General features: G+C 42.5%; 1 protein-coding gene across 2 annotated transcripts; it reads left to right on the top strand.

The window, feature by feature from the left end:
* Positions 1 to 1,362: 1,362 nt before the first annotated feature.
* Positions 1,363 to 15,028, top strand: man1b1a (mannosidase, alpha, class 1B, member 1a). Of its 2 annotated transcripts, none has more exons than XM_090227036.1 (14): positions 1,363 to 1,894; positions 2,829 to 2,972; positions 4,756 to 4,864; positions 4,955 to 5,202; positions 5,393 to 5,529; positions 5,678 to 5,799; positions 5,903 to 6,094; positions 6,233 to 6,381; positions 7,404 to 7,592; positions 7,904 to 8,094; positions 8,293 to 8,413; positions 8,750 to 8,944; positions 9,503 to 9,634; positions 10,471 to 15,028. In XM_090227036.1, exons 2-14 carry the CDS (start codon positions 2,871 to 2,873, stop codon positions 10,678 to 10,680), a joined length of 2,097 nt encoding a protein of 698 aa, XP_090083162.1. In that variant the 5' UTR covers positions 1,363 to 1,894; positions 2,829 to 2,870; the 3' UTR covers positions 10,681 to 15,028. The 2 variants fall into 2 exon arrangements, with proteins under 2 accessions (XP_090083162.1, XP_036823325.1); XM_036967430.2 differs by having other exon boundaries at positions 1,400 to 1,894; positions 4,936 to 5,202.
* Positions 15,029 to 22,158: the final 7,130 nt, after the last annotated feature.

The raw sequence follows: 22,158 nt of genomic DNA, 5'->3' as shown, positions 1-22,158 counted from the left end.
CAGCATTATCACAACTCAGCGACACAATGGTATGAATTAACTGAGCTGGTCTTGGGACATATATATTTTGCTTAGATATGCTCAATCTAAATAGTGTACCAAATGATTCAACTCAGTTTCTCCTTCAAGTACCACCTGGCAATCCGCCCTGTGTGTCTGGGAAACGTGGGAAAGGGCTGTTGTTGCCATAGCAACGTACTCTGCACTTGCTCTGTGCAGAGGCCAACTGCAAGTTGAAATCGGTGAGATAGACTCCTAAATTAATAGTCCCGTTTTTTAGGCGATTTTACAGCTATCTACTTCACATGCAGATACTGACTTTGCTATTATTGTGTGTAGTTTGCTTGCTAACTAGCAAGCCTAGAGAGAGAACATTGCATTGTGGATTTTGTAGTCGACTTGAGCTGCAACAGATTTCCACAACACTTTTCACATGTTGCTACCAACCTTGTTATAACGAGAAATTACAAAACATATTGTTTTCACCAGTGGAGGCTTCTCAGAGGACGGGGAGGACCATCCTCCTCAGTAAATTTATTTGTATTTTTATAGTGAAACATTGTGCTAGCTACGTGTGTGGAAAACATTTAATCACAAGTAAGACATTGTAACTCCATTCACTATTTGTAGCTGTATAGTCTGTTTGCTTGTGTTGTTGGTCTTGGCTAGCTTAATGTTCCGGTTGGAACATGGCATGGGAAACATATGTTTACATTGCCAAAGCAAGTGAAATAGATAATAAACAAAAGTTAAATAAACAATTAAAAAATATATTGCAAAAGTTCCAAAATAATAAAGACATTTCAAATGTCATATTATGTCTATATACAGTGTTGTAATAATGTGCAAATAGTTCAAGTACAAAAGGGAAAATAAATAAACATAAATATAGATTCTATTTTCAGTGGTGTTTGTTCTTCACTGGTAGCTCTTTTCTTGTGGCAACGGGTCACAAATCTTGCTGCTGTGATGGCACACTGTGGTATTTCACCCAATAGATATGGGAGTTTATCACTCACTAACTCGCTCAAGTGTCTGCTAATACCGTCATGAAAACAAGCATGATGGAAGCCCTAAAATATTACGTTTAGTGAGCGGGCATTGTTGAAAAGTCATCTTTAGACATATTGTACTTTTCTTAAATGTAGTTTTGTAATTGACTAAAACAAGAGGACAACAACAAAATTGAGTTTTAAAAGGTCATGTTTTTACTGTAAGCCAATGGGGTAATAAGCACAGGGTTATATTCCCCACAGGCGGGCAATAACCACAGGGTTATTTTCCCTACGGGCGGGCAGGCCCACGACATCTCGCAGCCAATGATGACGCGGCCTCGCGTCATGTGACCCACACTGACCTGTCGGGGGTTGGTGGAATTTCCAAAATATCAATCTCCGTCAACCGGGGTACCGGACCTTGCAAAACGAATACACCTATTGGTGAGCTGTCACTTTTTGAGGATGCAAGCTGCTAATTTTCACCAGTGGTGGGTAGTAAAATTTACCAGACTGGGCACCCAAACCTAGATAAACGTTGGTCTTTACAAAACCGCCCACTGTTTGGAGGCGAAAAAAAGTAAGAGAGGCACCAGAGGCAGCTGTCGAAAGGCTAGCTATCGTAAGCTAACAATATATAGTAGCTAGCTTGCCATGTTGTTGTTACTGGGGAAATGAAAGGGATTCTCTCTCTCTTCACTTGCTAGAAATGTGGATCAATTGTCAACAGTACAAGTCAACACTTTGATAACTAGCTTTCTAATGTTGTAGGTTATAGGATAGGTTGCTAGCCAGAGCTAGCTCACCATGACTCGCTCTTCTTAACGCGCCCGGAGAGAATACAGTCAGTGTGACAACAACGGAGGCTAACGTTCGCTACCTGGGTACAACGGGAAAAGGTAAGCTTACGGTGCACTTTTGAGTGACATAGCTAGCCAAAGAACTAAAAGGTTCCTACTTTTGTCTGTGATATAGCTGTAGCTGGTTAGCGACAAATTGTCAGCCAACTAGCTAGGTATGATTAATAACTCCTAGCTAACTATATTGGTCATTTTTAACTCCAAGACAAGACAGATTGTAAAAAGCCTTTTGGAGTTATAAATCCTAGCTAGCTAGCTAGCCAGCCAACTAGCTAGAATTTAATTTATTTTGGTGAACAGACATATACAACAAAATGTACAATGTGGACCCAGAGGATATCACTTGAAAGTATGAATTAAAACGCTTGTTTCCAAAGTGGTCCTCGATGGTAAAAACAATAATACATATAATGGTTAAAAGGCAAGACAAAATTACAAACAACCAATACATTAATTTATGTTGACATCCTTAAAAGTGGCACTTCACTGCACTTATCCCTAACCTTAAAAATCAACCATATTAATTTAACATGAAAATAATCGCTTCATTGCATACCTATCATTAAAATAAATACACCTGGCCAGCAGTGGGGGGAGGGCAGTGGAGTGGTAGTGGAGTGGTTTCTCTTACTTAGACACAACCGTGTCCAAATTAAAACCTTTGCCTGCCTTTTTAAAGCTATTTCTACTTTTTAATTTTTTGATCTCCAGGCGGGGGCTATTCCATAGACAACTAGTTCAGTTGCTATCTAACTGGCCTTGATGCCATAATTATTACTCTTAGTTCAAGTAATGAAGAGCTAGCTAGCTGACAATAAAAAGCCATCTTGTGGACATTGAAACAAACTAAATGAAATAATGAGTCAAATGGACCCTTAACCTAAAGGAAGAGTTGAGACACTCCTGTTATTTTTCCTCTACCTTTTTAGGTCAATTAATCCTAAACGATTCCCTTTTCTTCCCCATCCCTCAGTCCAGCGTCTTTGACATATGACGGTACCACTCAGCTGGAGAGATGTACTCACCATCTAGAAAGGACTTCATCGCGTTGACCCTCAGTGACCAACACAGCCGCAGCTACAACAACGGAAAACACCGCCGCCAGTCCTGCTGGAGGGTGAGTATTATTTATTTCAAGCCCTTGTCCTGCAGCCACTTTCTCACAACAGTACTGTGAACTGGGGCCATATGTATCAAGCAACTCTGAGTGGGAGGGCCTATCTACGATCAGTTCCCCCTGTCCATTTAATCTTATTCAGTGTGATCTAAAAGGCTAAACTGTACCTAAATCAGCATGTCCTTGTGTTTGCTGTACTTCTTTCAAACTGGTTTCATGTTTCACTCTCAAAGGAAACCCCCCTGACAAAAGGTAGTGTAGCCTACCTCCTCCAGTCAAGCAATGAGATGCTTCCAGATAGCTTGTTGGTACTTTCTTTTTGATTGAAAGATAACTGATTGAGAGATCAACATGGACTAGAGCTGTTGTAAAATGTTTATTAAACAGAAGCAAACGGAATGAAACAGGGAGGGACCTACCTGAATTTATCCAATAGGAACTTTTGTTTAGCTAAGTTTGCTTACATTTGGTTCTTAAACGGTAAACTGTTTCTGTAATGAATACGCCCCTGGTTTTCAGGTGCTTGACAGAACCAGCAGAGATGTGCTTTTTAAACCTGCCATTAGTTTGTGTCATATATGCTGGTGCAATATGCAAAAATAATAGCAATGATGAATGTAAGGAGTATGGCTTATAGTCGTTTTCATTGGTATAGGGTAGACTAGGCTATGTCTTCTTGTGTATTGTCTTATTTAGATGGATTCCAGTGACCGTCTCTTCTGAGACAGTGATGCATTGTTTTCCATCATGGCTCACTGATAATTGCTCAGATAGGTATTTGTGGCTCAACACAAGTGTTAATTAGGCTAAGTAGCCAACAGTACTTGCGTGTAGCCTGTTGGGCCTCTAGCTATTTTTTTGTTGTCTCCCATGAGAGAGCATCCCTCTATCCTCACTGCTTGCTCGCAAATATCAGTTTGTGGAAAAACAACCATCTAGAGATGTTGGAGTTGTACCGGGTAAGTAACACAATAGCTTACACAGTGTTTGTCAAAAGCTTTGATCCCTCATAAATGGTGATCTGGTATGGGGAAATGAGCTACGGTCTTACTGTCATTTGAATTGACCCTTCGCTAAGCCCTGCCCCCTTGGCTACTGTTGCAAGCTCAGGCAACATTTTCTCAGTTAACACTGGCGAAATCCCCTTTTTAATACACAATGAAATTAAGCACAGACTACCCCTTGCTAATCAGGAATCTCTTGGGTATGTTGTGTTGAACTGTCATTACAATTGCTTCAAGGGAACCTGGTAAAATTATGTTTGTAGTGTAGCTAGCCACTGGAGGGCTTTGAATGCACTGTACATGCAGTCTAAACTACTAAGCACTTTTGGAGCTAAACAGTACTCTCAAATCGTTTGCTGATCTCGACAGCAGATTATTTATATTCATGATATAGCCAGGTTATTTTAAGTGGCTAGCTAGCATTAGCAACATTTGGTGGTCAACAAGACTGAAAGCTAGCTAACAAACGATGTAACTGAAGTATAATTTTGGATTTTTAAAAATACGCCAACAGGCTCTGCAGTTCAGGAATCACAGTGGCAAGTACCCCTGGTATACTTTTAAATTATTTAGCCATTTATGGCCATTTTAGCCATTTACTGGCTTGCATCATGCGTCTCTAACATGAGCTTGTCCGAGGTGTCAGACTCGTCGACAGTTGCTATCCACATTGGAGCGCTGCAATTGGTTGCCCAAAATTCCGTGGCCAGGCTTAGCGAGGGATCAATTGATAGATGTTAAATTGCTTTTGAGTGCTTATTTTCCTCTCTCCTCTGTAGAAGTGGAAGCAGCTGTCTCGGCTGCAGCGCAGTCTCATCCTCTTCCTGCTAGCTCTGCTGCTGATATGTGGACTTCTCTTCTACCCAAGCTTCTCAGAGCAATGGGGAGGTAGGCCTCTTTCCCCACTCTCACTCGCTGTTAGTCTTTTGTATTTGCATGCTGCTATTTATGTTTCACAGCGTGTGTGTGTGCACTCAGGCATGTCGGACAAGGCGGTAAGGGAGGACTGGGATGAAGACTGGGAAAGAGGCCTGAAACCCGTCCCTCCAGGGGTAAACCCTGTGGCTGGCCCAGCTGGAGGTCCGGCTGTGGGCCTGGCTGGTGTAGCAGTCGGCCCAGAGTTGAACCCAGGGTTGGGTCTAGCTGTGGCTCCAGGACTCATACCAGAGGTCATTCCAGAACCCCGGAGGCCAAAGGTCCCCTCTATACCCAAACCTCCAGCCAAGGTCAGGACCAGTCTGGCTATTGCACTAGTCTTAACTACTTTGATAGGTTTTATTAAACATAAAACCAAACAACCATTCAAGTGATTCTGGGTCCAAGAACAGACAGTGAAGCAACTGTTTTGGCTGTCCTTCAGCGCCTTTGTCAGAACTTGCTGTAATGTATTCTAATTAACTCTGTTTACCTATGTAGAAGAGACCATTCCCCAACAAGAGAGGCCCTCCAAGCCTGCAGAAGGAGCGGAATGTATCAGATTCACTGATAAAACCAGCTGAGAAAGTGCCAGTGGAGAAAGCTGAAGAGAAGGAGGGAGAGAAGCCTCTTGTCAGGTAAAAACCTATTGTCAACCATAACGACACTTGATATCAAATTCAACTCTTTTTGCCCAATCGGGATCATTCTGCGGTAATACTGTTATTACTATTCATTTACAGCTCCATGTCCTTTATATGTGTTATCTGTGTTTCATACACGTAGCTGGCGAGGAGCCATGATCGAGGCTGACGAGGCTACAGAACCCCCACCCTCTGCCCATGAGAAGGATGCCGCTGTGCCTCCTGTGCCAGTCAACCCTGAGGACACAGCCCCACTGGCACCAGGTAAGTCTCTGCCACACGCACCATCTCACACCCTCAACCATACCGCACACCCTCACCCACTCCAGAGCTTGACCAGCTGTGGTGTCTTTGGCTTCTGAAATAGTTTCAGTGAAGCCTGTGGACAGGCTGGAGATGGTGCGAGAGGCCTTTAGGCATGCCTGGAAGGGCTATAAGGAGTTTGCCTGGGGTCATGATGAGCTCAAGCCTGTGTCTAAGTCCTACGGGGAGTGGTTTGGCCTGGGCCTGACTATCATTGATGCTCTGGACACAATGTGGATCCTGGGACTGAAAGAAGGTAACTTGGCCTCCTAACACAAAAACAGACACACCCCGCTCTCTCTTTACTAATTGCTTCTCTGTATTTGCTGCTGTCAAACAGAACCCAAGGCTGAATTTCTCTCTGTCTCCCTCTCTCTCGCCCGCTCGCTCACAGAGTTTGAGGAGGCGAGGAAGTGGGTGGAGACTGAGTTGTCATTCTCTAAGAATGTGGACGTGAACCTGTTTGAGAGCACCATCCGGATCCTGGGAGGCCTGCTAAGCACCTACCACCTGACTGGCGATGAGATGTTCCTGGAGAAGGCTGTGAGTGACATGGGAAGGAAGGCTAGGACAGATTGGGCAACTAGAATATGGTCTCTACTTTTTCTTCTCTACCTCCATCTCTCCTTTCACCCTTTCAATCCCACTATTCACTGATCCTTAGGGCTTCTGGCTGACACACACCCTGAGTGTACAAAACATTAGGAACACTGACCAGGTGAAAGCTATGATCTCTTGTTGATGACACTTGTTAAATCCACTTCAGTCAGTGTAGATGAAGGGGAGAGGACAGGTTAAAAAAATAAGATTTTTAAGCCTTGAGACATGGAGTGTGTATGTGTGCCATTCAGAGGGTGAATGGGCAAGACAAAAGATTGAATTGACTTTATACGGGGTATGATGGTAGGTGCCAGGCGTACCGGTTTCAGTGTGTCAAGAACTGCAACTGGCTCAACTGTCTCCCGTGTGTATCAAGAATGGCCCACCACCCAAAGGACATCCAGCCAACTTGACACAACTGTGGGAAGCACTGGAGTCAACATGGGGCCAGGATCTCTGTGGAACGCTTTCAACACCTTGTAGAGTCCATTCCCCGACGAATTGAGACTGTTCTGAGGGCAAAAGGGGGTACAACTCAATATTAAGAAGATGTTTTGTATACTCCGTGTACATCAGAGCAAGAAAAATGCTCTTCTCTTCCCACATGGGAATACCACGAGCATTTTTTAAAAAAAATTCAAACCGGTCATAAAATCTCTATGCAAAGTTGTTTACTAACTGGTGATGCGCAAGTTAGATAAATATGAGATCAACCTTTTTTTTATCACCCACCTAAATTCAAACATCAACCAATGTTCAAATTCTTCTTTCTAAATAAATCACTGAAAACCTCAAATTGTATCTACAAACTTAGTACGTTTCATTGCCTGAGGTTATGATAAATTAATGGAAAGTAAAAAATCTGAAGAATTAATGAGTCAGACAAGCACTTAATTGAATTAGCTAATTTACTCATGAGGATTGATAGCTATGTTCTCATCTTTCCTTCCCTTGTGCTCTTGTAGAAAGATATTGGCTTGAGGTTGATGCCTGCTTTCAAAACCCCCTCCAAGATCCCCTTCTCTGATGTGAACATTGGGAAGGGCACGGCCCACCCCCCTCGCTGGACGTCCGACAGCACCCTGGCCGAGGTCACCAGTGTCCAGCTGGAGTTCAGAGAGCTCAGCCGCCTCACCCAGGACCCGCAGTACCAGGTGATGCCAGAGAGGGGGGCTCTATGTATCGTGTCATGTGTCGACTACGTTTTTTATTTTTGTATAATTTTTTTTTCAGACAGTGATCTCTTATCTGTCAACAGATGACTCCCATTGAAAAACCATTGTCTCAATATGTAATTTTCGGACACAAAATCTCTGTCCGGACATATAGGTTGAAATTTGAGGAGTTTAACTTGTTATTGCATAGGTTTGAATTTGAGAAGGTGTTCCGTTGCAAAACGTTTTTTCTACAGTCCGCTCTAATGAATATGACCCAAGTCTTTATCAACCTGCCTGTGCATCCCTAGGAGGTGGTGAATGAGGTGATGAAGCTGGTCCATAAGCTGCCAGGGAAGCATGACGGCCTGGTGCCCATGTTCATCAACACCAACAGCGGCCAGTTCACCCACAAAGGAGTCTTCACCCTGGGGGCCCGGGCTGACAGCTACTATGAGTACCTGCTCAAACAGTGGATCCAGGGAGGCAAGACAGAACCAGAGTAAGCACCTTCCTATCAATTTTGCCTTCAAGATAATAATGACTAAGATGGCATGGAGACGGAGGACCTGATCCTAGATCAGCTCACCTACTCGAGAGGCTTTATGAATACAGGCCCAGATCACATATGATTAGAGTGCTTTGAGGAGACTGCCGGATTACAGATAAACGAATAGATATTGATGGGTGTGTTGTTCAGTCTGTTGGAGGACTACCTGGAGGCGATAGAGGGGGTCAAGAAGCACCTGCTGAGAACCAGTGGCCCCAGAAAGCTGACCTTTGTAGGGGAGCTCAACCACAATCGCTTCAACCCCAAGATGGTGAGAGACTACACAGAACATCCATACCAATACACACTGTATGTACTACTTTACATGTTTACAATAAACACCCTCTCCCCGTCTCTCTATCCCCCCTCTCGCACCCTCTCCCCGTCTCTCTCCCCCCTCTCGCACCCTCTCCCCGTCCCCCTCTCTCTCAATCTGCCTCTCGCTCTCTCTCCCCCCTCTCGCACCCTCTCCCCGTCTCTCTCTGCCCCCGTCCCCCTCTCTCTCAATCTGCCTCTCGCTCTCTCTCCCCCCATCTCGCACCCTCTCCCTGTCTCTCTCTGCCCCCATCCCCCTCTCTCTCAATCTGCCTCTCGCTCTCTCTCTCAGGACCACCTGGTGTGTTTCCTGCCTGGCACGCTTGCGCTGGGTGCCCACAATGGGCTGCCGGAGGATCACATGGAACTGGCCCTGCAGCTGATGGAGACGTGCCACCAGATGTACATCCAGATGGAGACGGGCCTGAGCCCCGAGATCGCCCACTTCAACCTGCAGCCCTACGACGGGCGAGATGTCGACGTCAAGGTGGGTTCTACAGGAAGAATATTGAGAGCATCCCAGATGGCACGCTGCTCTCTATTTAGTGCACAACATAGGGCATAGGGTGCAACTTAGGACACTGTGTGTGTGAGATATAGATGTATTTGGCTCCTACTGTATGTCTTCCAATCCTAGTGTACTTTGAAGCGCGTCTTATTTCTGTCTTGCACTAATCCTTCTCTAGAGATGTTTAATGGCGGAGTAACAGGAGTGGCTCTGTGGCGTAATAAAGCTGAAACCGGCTCTGATCTTTGTTTTCCCCTCACTGCTGGAACTAACCCTCTAACCCTGCTTTCCAAATGCGTCTCGTCAGTTCTTAAGGTCGTTTGTAAATGTACATTTGATTTAGGTTGTAACTGCTACAGCATACAAACATCTCCAATCAAAGCGTACAAAGATGTGTTCGCCTTCACTTTACCATCAATGTTTATGGGTGCGCCTCAAATGGCACCCTCTATTCCCTAAAAGTAGTGCGCTATATAGGGGATGGGGTGCAATTTGGGATGCACCCCAATGTGAGTTTGCAAGTCTTTTCTCCCCCAGCCTGCAGACAGACACAACCTCCTGAGACCAGAGACCGTGGAGAGTCTGTTCTACCTGTACAGGTTCACTAAGGACGCCAAATACAGAGACTGGGGCTGGGACATTCTAGAGAGCTTCAACAAATATACCAGGGTGAGTCCCAACGTCTTACTGTACGCCAGACAGCACAGCGACTCCACCTTCACTGATCTGTTAGGTTTGATAACTTGCCAAACATTCATTGGATAGATCAACAGTTGTTTGTCAACAATGGTACTGCGCTGACTTTGTCTAATTAACCCACTAACAGTCAGCATTTATCTTAACAAAAACTATAACCCTGTGGTACATGTTGACTTATTCTTCCTTGGTTGTTAGCTGAGCCAATCCCACTGGCTGCATGATGAAACGAGCTAAATTCTGAGAACAGTCCCGTCATTCTGTGGAGTATGACTTCCATCAGCCAGCTGGATGCTCCAAGTTAAATCATTGATGTGTGTGTGTGTGTGCTAACGACAACACGTTTGATCACCTGATTGACTGGTGGTGTATGGGTTCTGCCAGCCGGTGCATCTGCTAGCTGTTTCATAGCGCGTCAATGCCAGAACGCCATCATTTAAAAAAAAATATAAAATAAAAAAATATTTAAAATAAAAAAATATAAAAAAAACAGGTTCTACTTTCATGCAGCTGCAGAGGAATCTTTATTATAAAAAAATAAAATGTTCCACAATTTGGATGACAGACAACTCATGGCAACACGGTTGCATTAGAAAGAAGCCATCTGTAGGAAGACAATTGTGTGAGTACTTGAATTTCTCAATTAACATAATCATCTTGAGCTGTTATACCAAGCTGCCTTCTCAAGGGATCCAGCTTGACACTCGCTGTGGTGGTGGTGCACAGTCAAAGACCGTTTTGTAAATGGGGTTTCGTTTGGGTTTCCTGTGTTACTCGCTGCTTCCCCTCATGCTCGTCTTCCTATCCAGGTGCCAAGTGGAGGCTACACTTCCATCAGTAATGTGCGCGACCCCGTGAACCCGGGTCCGAGGGACAAGATGGAGAGCTTCTTCCTGGGGGAGACGCTCAAGTACTTCTACCTGCTGTTTTCAGACGACCTGGAGCTGCTCAGCCTGGACAAGTACGTGTTCAACACAGAGGCCCACCCACTACCCATCTGGCAATTGCCCCCTGTCTGAGACAGGAGGTGATGTCATAGAGAAGTAGCCTACCATGAGATCCCAGGATTTGAACTTCCTAGCTGTTGCCTTCTCAAGGGATCCAGCTTGACTCACTGTGCACAGTAGAAGACAAACTCATCAATGGGTTTTCAAATGGAGAGGTTTTCCTTGGTTGGGGTGGGGTTGGGGGGGGGGGGGGTGGGGTTGGGGGGGGGGTGGGGGGGGTATAGAGCTGGCCTCTTGTATAAAGCTTTTGTAGTTTGGAGTAGACACACTTGAGAATCTTGATGGCTTGCTGTTCAGTTTAAAAGAAACAAGAAGAGCGATGGTCTACAGAATCAGCTCAATGGAAACTAGACTGAGACTCCCCCAGGTGCCAGTTTGATTATTTTCTAACACTAAAAGTAGTATAATCCTCTCCCCTCCCCGACCGGCTAGACGATGGATATGTAATAAGGTGGAAGTACCAGATGATTATGCTTTCCCATTGATTTGTCCCATACATTTATGTTAGAGCATTGTTTACCCTGAAGGGAGTACTGAATACATGGGTTGCATTGTTGAGAGCCTTTAATGGGAGGTGAAACACTCCTAACCCATAGGTCTTTCAGGAGTTCCTCTCCTTGAGAGCCATTACCACAGAAATAGAATGAGTAGAATGGGCGTCGCCATTTACGTCAGTTAATCCATAATGGGTGGACTGGCGGCCATTTTGTGTGTTCATTCTATTTCTATGAGCCTTACACCACTAGTTACTACTGTCGATGTGGAGGACCAATTGAAGTAGCCTATAGTACCGTGACTGTTGAAGCTCCTGTGGTGAAAAAATGCTTTGCACTTTCATCTCTAAAATGTAAGGATTTGTCTTTTTGTATATTTAAGTGATGTGGGAGTAGATTTGAGTAGTGATGCATGCAGGTGATTCTGCGTGCTTTAGCTGAATAGATAAAAACCAACACTGATGGCCTATGAATGAAATGCCATTAATCATTGTTGCACATGGGACCACAGCCTACAATGACAGTTTTTTTTGTTTTATTTTTTATGTATTTATTGATTTGTTTTTGTGTTTTTCATGATGACTTATAACAAGTCTAACCCTCCTGTTTCATGGGATTGTATGAAGGGTAATTGGGAACGTAATCGAGGTAATGAAGTAATCACATACTTTTAAATGTGATTTCTCCAATGCAGACAGAAGTTGTGTAAATAACTCAATATTGCTGTGTTATGAGAATTTCATGCATATTTCATTTGGGACCATGTGTCTGTGTATTCGTCTCATCGTGAGGGAGTTAAGGTTTATGCAATCGACTTGTAGGCAAGTCTCTCATGACTGAACTGCGACATTTTGGGTTCTAGATTAATCGACTTGCCACAGCCTAATTAGTGTGCTGCCACTGAGAATTCTCATGTTTGGGTTCTGGGTAGAATATATTCTTGTTGCTTGAATTAAATCTGTTACAAAGCCAGACTCATTATCAGTCAGAATTAATACCAGAATTAATTAATATAGACTAGTAAGAGTCTATGAGAAGGGTTCTTGTTTTCTTGAGGTGTTGGTGATATTAGGCTGATGGCTAGTTAAGCATACCTACAGAGCTCTCAATCATGAATGGTTGTTTCTCCCAATTTTATGCCGTGCCTGCTGAAGATGTCCAGGGTAGACACTGAGTGTACAAAACATTAGGAACGCCTTCCTAATAAAGTCGTGCCCCCTTTTGCCTTCCGAACAGCCTCAGTTTGTTGGGGCATGGACTCTACAAGGTGTCTAAAGCGTTCCACAGGGATGCTGGCCAATGTTGACTCCAATGCTTCCCAAAGTTGGGTGGTGGACCATTCTTGATGCACATTGGAAACTGAGGGTGAAAAAAACAGCAGCGTTTCATTTACAGACTCAAACTGGTGCGCCTGGCACCTACTACCATACTCTGTTCAGAGGCACTTAAATATTTTGTCTTGCCCATTCACCCGCTGAATGCCACACACGTCTCAATTGTCTCTTGTAATCATTTTTTTTTCAACCCCTCTCCTCTCCTTCATCTACACTCACATTGGATTTAACAAGTGACATCAATAAGGGATCATAGCTTTCACCTGGATTCACCTGGTCAGTCTGTTTTGGAAAGAGCAGGTGTCCCTAATGTTTTGTACAAAGTGTATATGGTTAATGGTTATGTCTTGTAGAGCATTTTGGCAAGGGAGGTGTCTTTTTATAGCTCACTATTTGGGAGGTTTCAAGTAAAATTATTGCGTAACAAGTGTAAATATTTTATGGGCATTCTTTTTAAATGGTCTCCTGAATGTTGTGATTGTGTTCCCCTTCTGGCGTGTTAAAGGCCCAGTGCAGTCAAAAATGTGATTTCAGTGTTTTTATATATATTTCCACATTTATGAGGTTTGAATAATATTGTGAAAATGAGAATGCCCTTTTAGTGTAAGAGCTGCTTGAAGTTAGCCTGAAATTTCAGCCTGTTTTGATGGGTTGGACCATTGGCCTTTCCATGGTGACTTAACCATGGGGTAAATTAGTTAGACTAATAAGATAGAGTTTCAAGTCTTTGCCAATATCAGACCCCTCCCAGACAGTCCTAGTGAAATTCTATTTTGCTATTTGCTAAAAATATATATATATAGTTTTATTTTCATTTACTATTTTAATTGAAACAATCACAGTAAGGTACTTAATTGTTACCCAGAAATGATTTGATATTGAGATAAAAACTGCTGCATTGAACCCTTTTAAGCAATGGTGTTGCTTATATTTAATTGTGCTTCTCCCAGTATGAAAAATAGACCTCCAGAGAGGTGGAGAGGAGGCGTTCATCCCAAATAGCACCCTATTCCCTATATACCAGAGCCCTGGTCAAAAGTAGTTAATTATATAGGGAATTGGGTACCATTTGAGACAGTTTGTCCTGAAGTCACACTTTGGCTGACATCAATTGTTTCATTTCATAGCCCTTACATTGTGCTTCTTTAAGCATTTTTAACTATAATTCTTCTAGTTGATCAACTGATAAAAAAAAAATACAGGTTGTGCTTTGCAAAATTATCATAACTCTATATTTCATAGGTAGATTTTTGAACCCAAATCCTGACCTATACCATCAGGATTTGAGTAAGCAGAATTGGACCTGCACCAGTGCTTGGCAGAACCCTCCTCCACACGGTCTGTCATCCACAGCACAGCTTACCTTCCCTACCACCTTTTGTGGTGTGTTGGAAGTCATTTTAACGTTGTGCCTTCCAAGCTATAGCAACTAGCGATTGGCAGCTTCCTCACTCCCAGAGATTGTGTGCTGTTCCTGTAATTGCTTCTTAGCTTTGGCCCCAGTCAGACTTTAAACTCAATCAAATATTCATGATCGCCATTGGTGCTTAGTTGGTGTGAGTTTTTAAAGATTGGAGGAGACTAAAGACATGAGAAAAGGAATGTAGTCATTTGTCACCATGGCGAACACTTCGATACACAATTCAGAGTTTCAGAGAGGTCATTTTATATTTAGCACATCATGATTTTTCGTATTTGAAACTGTTACGTGGCCATAATGAAAAAATGTCCGGAGATTGAATTAAAATCCCCTCGGAAATTTTGATCGGGTTGGAAATGGAATATCTACATGGAGAGAAATGAGAGGGAGGATAAAAAGTCAAAATAGGGGTGCTTTTTTGTTGTTTCTCCAACGTGACCTTTACAGTGTGTGGTAAAATGGAAATGTGTTTTTTTTGCATATCTGTTATTAGGGTTTAGTGCCTGCTCAAGGGCAGCGACAGATTTGTTTTCCATAGTCATCTTGGGGATTTGAACTAGCAACCTTTTCGGTTACTGACTCAACGCTCTAACTGGTAGGCTACCTGCCGCCCATTAAGAAATTTAGAAACTCACTGAAATTACTTGTTTTAAAAGGCCCTACAAAATATAAAATGTTGTCCACTCAATACTGCTTTATAGATTGAAAACGTTGCTCTTCCATGTAGCAATCTGTTGGTGGAGATTGCAAATATGACCCTTGCGTCCTAGACCAAAGACATGATTAATAGTGTTTTGTGTTCTCACAATCAATTCATTGAACTGTTTAAGAAGTAGCGTCCATTAGAGAAGGGTCATCTTCCCCCAAAGACTACTAAGCCCGGCAATTTCTTCATGAAGATAGTGGTCACAGGGATTGCCTTGCCGTTAAACTGCTACCTATTAAGCTTGACTTTGAAGAATCCTTTCATCTCTCTAAGATTGTCACGCCACAGACTGTAATATTTTCCACACTGCTGTTGTAAGTCCAGCCGCAGCTTCTCTCAAACCCTGTCCATACAACAATAACCTGTTTTTCTGTCATTTGGATCGACAATAAAGATTTTAAACTAAGCCGTTGATCTTGTTTTCCTTTTCGGGAATATATTTGTACCCCCCAGTACATAAAGTCTCACTGATTGATTATTGTATGGCATTAACAAGTTGAGAATTTCTGTCCTTGCTAATGTAAATCTGTAAATTCCTGCCTGTTGGTACTTTTAACTGTGACTTCCTGGACCGAGCCAAAGGTAAAATACTTAATTATGTAGAATATAGATCATTTGATTCTAGTTAATGACTCCACATAGTTCATACCTTTTCTCTTCTGGCTTGTCACAGGGCACGTATGATGTATTTCACAGAGCTACTACAGTATCATGCAGAGTACATTATTAGTGATTAGTGAAACTTTGATCTGGGGGTTTATTTATAAGTGTCTCTATTTATAAGTGTCTCTATAAGTGTCTCTATAAGTGTCTATAAGTGTCTCTATTTATAAGTGTCTCTATAAGTGTCTCTATAAGTGTCTCTATAAGTGTCTCTATTTATAAGTGTCTCTATAAGTGTCTCTATAAGTGTCTCTATTTATAAGTGTCTCTATAAGTGTCTCTATTTATAAGTGTCTCTATAAGTGTCTCTATAAGTGTCTCTATTTATAAGTGTCTCTATTTGTCTCTATAAGTCGATTTATAAGTGTCTCTATAAGTGTCTCTATGTGTCTCTATAAGTTTCTAAGTGTCTCTATAAGTGTCTCTATTTATAAGTGTCTCTGTGTCTCTATTTATAAGTGTCTCTATAAGTGTCTCTATAAGTGTCTCTATAAGTGTGCCATTTATGATTCATAGTTTTTTTTCTTTTTTTTTTAAAGTAAACTTTTCCTTGTATTTTCTTCACCCACTGTTCCTGTTAAATCCAATAATAGTTATGTACTAAGTTGTAACACCAGGAGGCAGCAAAAACAGGACGTATGTGTACCTGTGGCACATCATTTTGAAGCATGAATCTTAGTTTTTATAACCAAAGCGTCATAGTGATGCATACAGCATAGTAATTAAGCCAACTCTTCCTTAACCACGAGGGAACTTTTAACTAGCTTTATGTATAAGGCTTGCCGCTTGTCAGGCTCAAAGACTGGTTGATCCTGTGTGTGGGTGTGCACATGTGTTCTCATTTTGATGGACACTTAATTAGATCTGATCAGAAAGCTGGTCTCCTCAGGTCACTGTGTGATTGTCGTGTGACAAATAACGATTTTGAGTATTTGGGTTTGGGACACTGCTGTCATCTGTCGTTTGTGCTTTTTCCTTCAGTCCAAGTGTCAGTCAACAAATTGGCGTGGGGCTCATTTGTATCGGCCAAGGTAAGACAAATGCCACCTTACTCCCTATATAGTGCACTACTTTTGACCAGGGCCCATAGTGCACTATGGAATAGGGTGCCATTTGGGACAAAGACCCTGACTACTTTGTTTCTCGTTGGAGAAGAACATGGGTAGGAGTCCTCTATACTCCACCAGACCACTACTGCACATTCCACGCCAAACATTTATGGATATAACCTTTCGTAAATTACGACTATTCCAAGCTGGGTAGTTTGTGACTGTGTCTCATAGAGCCCTTTGCTTGTAATGTGAATCAGAACTCCGTTATCCCCTCTGTTATTCCCCGGGGGTGAGATCATCTTCGGAATCATTTTACAATGACAGCATACACAGCCTTTGTACGGTGTTGTACACACATCTGATAGTGGCTTGAGTGGAAGGAGAGCAGAAGGACATGTTGTGTGAAATGAAGAGCTTTGAGTGTGTGTGTGTCTTTTGAGAGGTGTCTGGGCACTCAGCTGTGCCTGTAAGTGCAGAGTTATGTTGTGTTCTGAACAGGCTGTCTGTAGATATGACGCCACATGGCACATCTCTGTCCCCATCTCTCTGTCTACAACAGAGGCTAACCCGACTTTGCTCTTGACAGTCAAGCCTTCCCTCTCTACAATATAAACGCATGTGGTGCTTTCCAGTCTGCTGACATGTACTGTTCTCCTATGATGGCCTACAGTAGCTGTTGAACATGTTAGCCCTTTGTTTACCTCTTTTAAACCTTTCCAATTCAAAGCTATCACTTTGGCCTGTATAATGTGCCATTTTCAATCTGTGCACGTTTGATATAATCCATGTGAGAAGTTTTTATCTTGTGTTGTATTTCGATTGCATCAGAGCAAAGAAGCAGCGATTGTCATGAAGCGTTGAGGCTTTGCCGCTTCTCCGGTGTCACTGCTGTTGCTGCTGCTCTGCCCCCCCCCCCCCCCCCCGTCCAGGGTCCTCGTCTGTCTCAGCACTTCTCCATCTGCCAGGACAGAAACAGTCTGCCTGGAGAATAACCCTGGTTGGATCTAATTACAACTCTTATCAGTTCCTGATGGGATAGGCTTTGCTGTCACATCAGCAGTGCAGGGCAGACTGTGAAAGAGACTTTTGGAGAACATACAGCACCATACTGTGTAACTTTAATGGCCCTCATTTCCCTCATACTGTTCAGTTTTCGGACTCGTATTTGTCTTATTATTAGCAGGAAAGATGATATCTGAGTGCCGAGGATTATGGGTACCAGGCCCAGGGGAAGCGCCAGGGGGCTTGCTGCTGTATGTCTTGCTGTGTGTGTGTCTCGGTGATACTCTAGCAGGCATAGGCTTCTGGAAGCTTCTAATTGTCGCCTGGAGAGGAACTTGAGAGTTTTCACAAGCTGTCTGTGAGCCCCTTGCCAAGAAATTAGGCTCTGAAAGATCTATGAGGACACCCACAGAAATTAGTTAACCTCCAAGCATATCCAGCTCCTTTTCCACATAACAACCGAAAAAGTCACAAACTTACTCTTACTAAAAGTAATGGTCTGAGTTTCAAAGTGCAAGTATAGTTCCCGACATTGTGGGAACTGTAGTAAAGAGATACCACATAAAGTGTGCTGTTTGTTAAGGATATTTAAGAGCGCCTGGACATTGAGAAGCTGAGTGTTTCTGTCCTGGCAGATGGAGAAGTACTGAGACAGACGAGGCCCTGAGTCATTGATATCCCATAAGATCAGTCATAGAAATAGCTTTCTCTGTGATGTAAGTGCTGTACTTCCCAAAGGTAGTGAAAGTCCTGAAATGATCCTCCTCCTCCTCCTCCTCCTGTATGGGGTGATCCATGGGCGGTGCAGACTGGCAGAAAATGAAAATGGGCTGGTGAGATCAGTTAAATTAATTTGAGTTAAATACATCTGAGCTGAGACCTTGGCTCCAGCGCCGTTGCCCGGACTTGGTTATCTATCATGGAAATGTCAGGTGCAGCGCCAGGCTTCCTCAGATGAGAAATTAACAGAGAGGAGGTAGGAAGAAAAGAGAAAGATGGATTTGCTTCGGGTACTCTGTGTCCTGTCCAGAGTTGACACCAAAAACAAAGACAACCTGGCAGTCATGGTCGTATTCATTAGTACACACCGTAGCAACCATTTTGCAAAGGAAAACATTTTTCAATGTTTATTATTGGAGGTTCAGGTAGTCCCTGACGTTTTCTTCCATTTGGTTTCCATTTGGTGACTACTGGCCAGTCAAGCAGACAGATTGACAATCTGCACTGTATATAGTCATGTTGTTTTTTACGACCCTATACTGTATATAGTCATGCTGTTTTTTATGCCCTATTCTGTATAGTCATGCTGTTTTTTATGCCCTATTCTGTATAGTCATGCTGTTTTTTATGCCCTATTCTGTATAGTCATGCTGTTTTTTATGCCCTATTCTGTATATAGTCATGCTGTTTTTTATGCCCTATTCTGTATAGTCATGCTGTTTTTTATGCCCTATTCTGTATAGTCATGCTGTTTTTTATGCCCTATTCTGTATATAGTCATGCTGTTTTTTATGCCCTATTCTGTATAGTCATGCTGTTTTTTATGCCCTATTCTGTATAGTCATGCTGTTTTTACTCATTATTTTTTATCCATTATTCACTGACACTATTTCAATGAAATGTTTTATCTAATCTTTGACTCTGCATTGTTAGTCGACACCTGTTGTCTACAAAGCATGTGACAAATAACATTTGATTTGATTTAATCCCTGGAGATTGACAGTGCTTTCTGTCTGACAAGGAAGCTAAACAGAGGATTGAATCATGAGTCACACCGATGCCAATGGGCTTGACAGGCAGCCTATCCCTGTGGACCTGCAGTCTGCTGCTAATGACAACACACCGGTCCACCACCACCACTCCACACACCACAGTCTGGCGAGGTGCGTCACACACCTATGTATACCTTCATCTGAGTGACTTACAGCTTTGTGGTGATTTAAGTCCGAACCTCTGTCAGACAAATTAGGCAAAAACAAGGCAAAATACGCTGAATCCATTGAAGTGACTCACTGTATACAAGAGAGATTGATACTGGGTAAACAATGGAACATTTGCCAAAGGACTTGTTTTTGTTATTGCTCATTTCACTCCACTAATGTGATGAATGCAGTTCCCTAATGTGTTTTACCGGACTGTTAGTGTTTCTTCAGAAAAAGCAGATCCATTAATGTAAATTATGCATTGGAGATGCCACGTTCTATAATTGTCTTCGTCATTAAGGGGTAGAACACACAAACTCCCTTAGTACATCTTCATGTATTACATTTCTGTTGTCTCTGGTCCCATTCTAATAGGGAAAAGTGTCAGACCAAGATGGACTTGAGCAATATTAAATGTTCATCAGTGGAGCTGCCATAGACTGAGCTATTCAGCTGGAAAATGGGTCACTTTGTGTAGTGGACACTGTGGAATTAGCTTTTTTTTTTATCACACTGATGTGTTTAGAGAAATCAAATGGATAAATGTAGAAACCAGAAATATGCACCACACAGTCTCCTGAAGAGATACCTAGTATTTTCCCATTATTGTTATGCTGTGAGCGTGATCGATCACATTAGGCAAACCCAGCTGTTACATTTGATTTCTGGCTACTGTACTTGCATTGTGTTGTGTGTTAAGTGTACATGGTTAAGTACTATATGTGTACTTAAAATGTTGACAATTTGGGGGGGATACAGAGTCTGTGTGTCTCAAGGCTTTTGCTCCTGCTGCCTCATTGAACTCTTCCACTGTAAACATTTTTAATAAAAATTATAAAAAATAAATGTATTAAATAAATGGTTCAACAGTATTTTTTTTTAACTCATATTGTAGATCAATGTGTTACCTGAATGTACTAAACTCAGTAAAAAAAAAAACGTCCCTTTTTCAGGACTCTGTCTATCAAAGATCATTCGTAAAAATCCAAAAAACTTCACAGATCTTCATGGTAAAGGGTTTAAACATTGTTTCCCATGCTTGTTCAATTAACCATATACAATTAATGAACATGCACCTGTGGAACGGTTGTTATGACACCAACAGCTTACAGATGGTAGGCAATTAAGGTCACAGTTATGAAAACTTAGGACACTAAAGAGGCCTTTCTACTGACTCTGACAAACGCCAAAAGAAAGATGCCCAGGGTCTCTGCTCATCTGTGTGAACATGCCTTAGGCATGCTCTGCAAGGAGGCATGAGGACTGCAGATGTGGCCAGGGCAATAAATTGCAATGTCTGTACTGTGAGACGCCTAAGACAGCGCTACAGGGAGACAGGGTGGACAGCTGATCGTCCTCGCAGTGGCAGACCACGTGTAACAACACCTGCAGAGGATCGGTACATCCGAACAGCACACCTGGGGGACAGGTGCACGATGGCAACAACAACTGCCCGAGTTCCACCAGAACGCACAATCCCTCCATCAGTGCTCAGACTGTCCGCAATAGGCTGAGAGAGACTGGACTGAGGCAAGTCCTCACCAAACATCACCGGCAACAACGTCACCTATGGGCACAAACGCACCGTCGCTGGATCAGACAGGACTGGCAAAATGTGCACTTCACTGATGAATCGCGGTTTTGTCTTATCAGAGGCGATGGTCGGATTCGCGTTTATCGTCGAACGAATGAGCGTTACACCGAGGCCTGTAACTTAGCTCCAACTTGAGAAAGATTCTGTCAATTTAAAATTATTTGCTCAACTTGTTTCATGTTGTCACTCAACCAGAATTTGTTATTTCTTCCCTGAAAAGGGCTCTGGAACTAGTTAGACACACACGCTGCTTTTGATATACGTTTTCAACTTACATATTTGACACACATGATAACATTGTGCATCTTAATTTATACAGTAATTAATATTCCACATGTCATCATCTGGGATTTGAACTCACAATCTCTTGGTTCACGACAACCATGTCTGTGCACATGTCTGGTTTCACCTGCATTGCTACACTTTGTACTTCTCAAGTTCAGAAGGCTGTGAACCAAGAGGTTGTGAGTTCAGATCCCAGATGATGACATGTTGAAGAAAAATGACTGTATGAATGAAACATGCACAACGTAATGATCTTAGTTAACGTGTCAAAAGCACCGTGGGTGTCTAACTCATTCCAAAGCCTTTTTCTTTGAAAATTCCCAAATAATTTATAGTTAAATTAACATATGAGGCAAGTTGAGCAAACACATGATTTTAAATTGACAGAATGTTTACCTAAGCTTTCTCATGTTGGAGCTAAGCTGTGGAACCAGTTACGTAATAATAATGAATTGAAACAACTAGATTTGTTTTTACAATGTATAGTAATATACTAGAGCTTGATAGAAAACACCAATTGATTGTCTGAGAGGATTGTGTCTCTCCCTGTAGTCCGAGGCTGAAGCAATCAGTTCAGTTCAGTCCAAGTTCAGTCCAAAAATGTGTTGGAAGTCTTATTCACCAGGGCTCTTCCAAGTTGAAGGCAGTCATTCGTTCCTGTATCAGTCGTCTCACATAGGCCTAACCTAGAAAATATAATGATGGGATACAACATGATCAGGACCTGTATTTGTATGATAGGCACTGAATTGTCTTTATTCAAAAGTTCCACAGCCGAGGGTGTGCAATTTATACTAAAACTAGCAGGGTAGCAAACTACCATAACAGCCTTCGTCGGTTTTCATCTTCGTGCTGCATTTAGAGGAATGAGAGCGGAGAGCTGAAGTAAATGATTCCTACAATTCAATGGTGTAGCTAGCATTACCTGATAAGTGCTAGCTTTAACAGGGATACAAATCAAATAAGACAACAAATGGACATGGGGAGGGATGGAGCCATATATATCTCTATATATGAC

The sequence above is a fragment of the Oncorhynchus mykiss genome, chromosome 29 (genome assembly GCF_057628025.1).
Source record: "Oncorhynchus mykiss isolate SJ-2025 chromosome 29, ASM5762802v1, whole genome shotgun sequence".
In the NCBI taxonomy this organism is placed as follows: Eukaryota; Metazoa; Chordata; class Actinopteri; order Salmoniformes; family Salmonidae; genus Oncorhynchus; species Oncorhynchus mykiss.
This window is presented reverse-complemented; position numbering and strand designations above follow the sequence as displayed.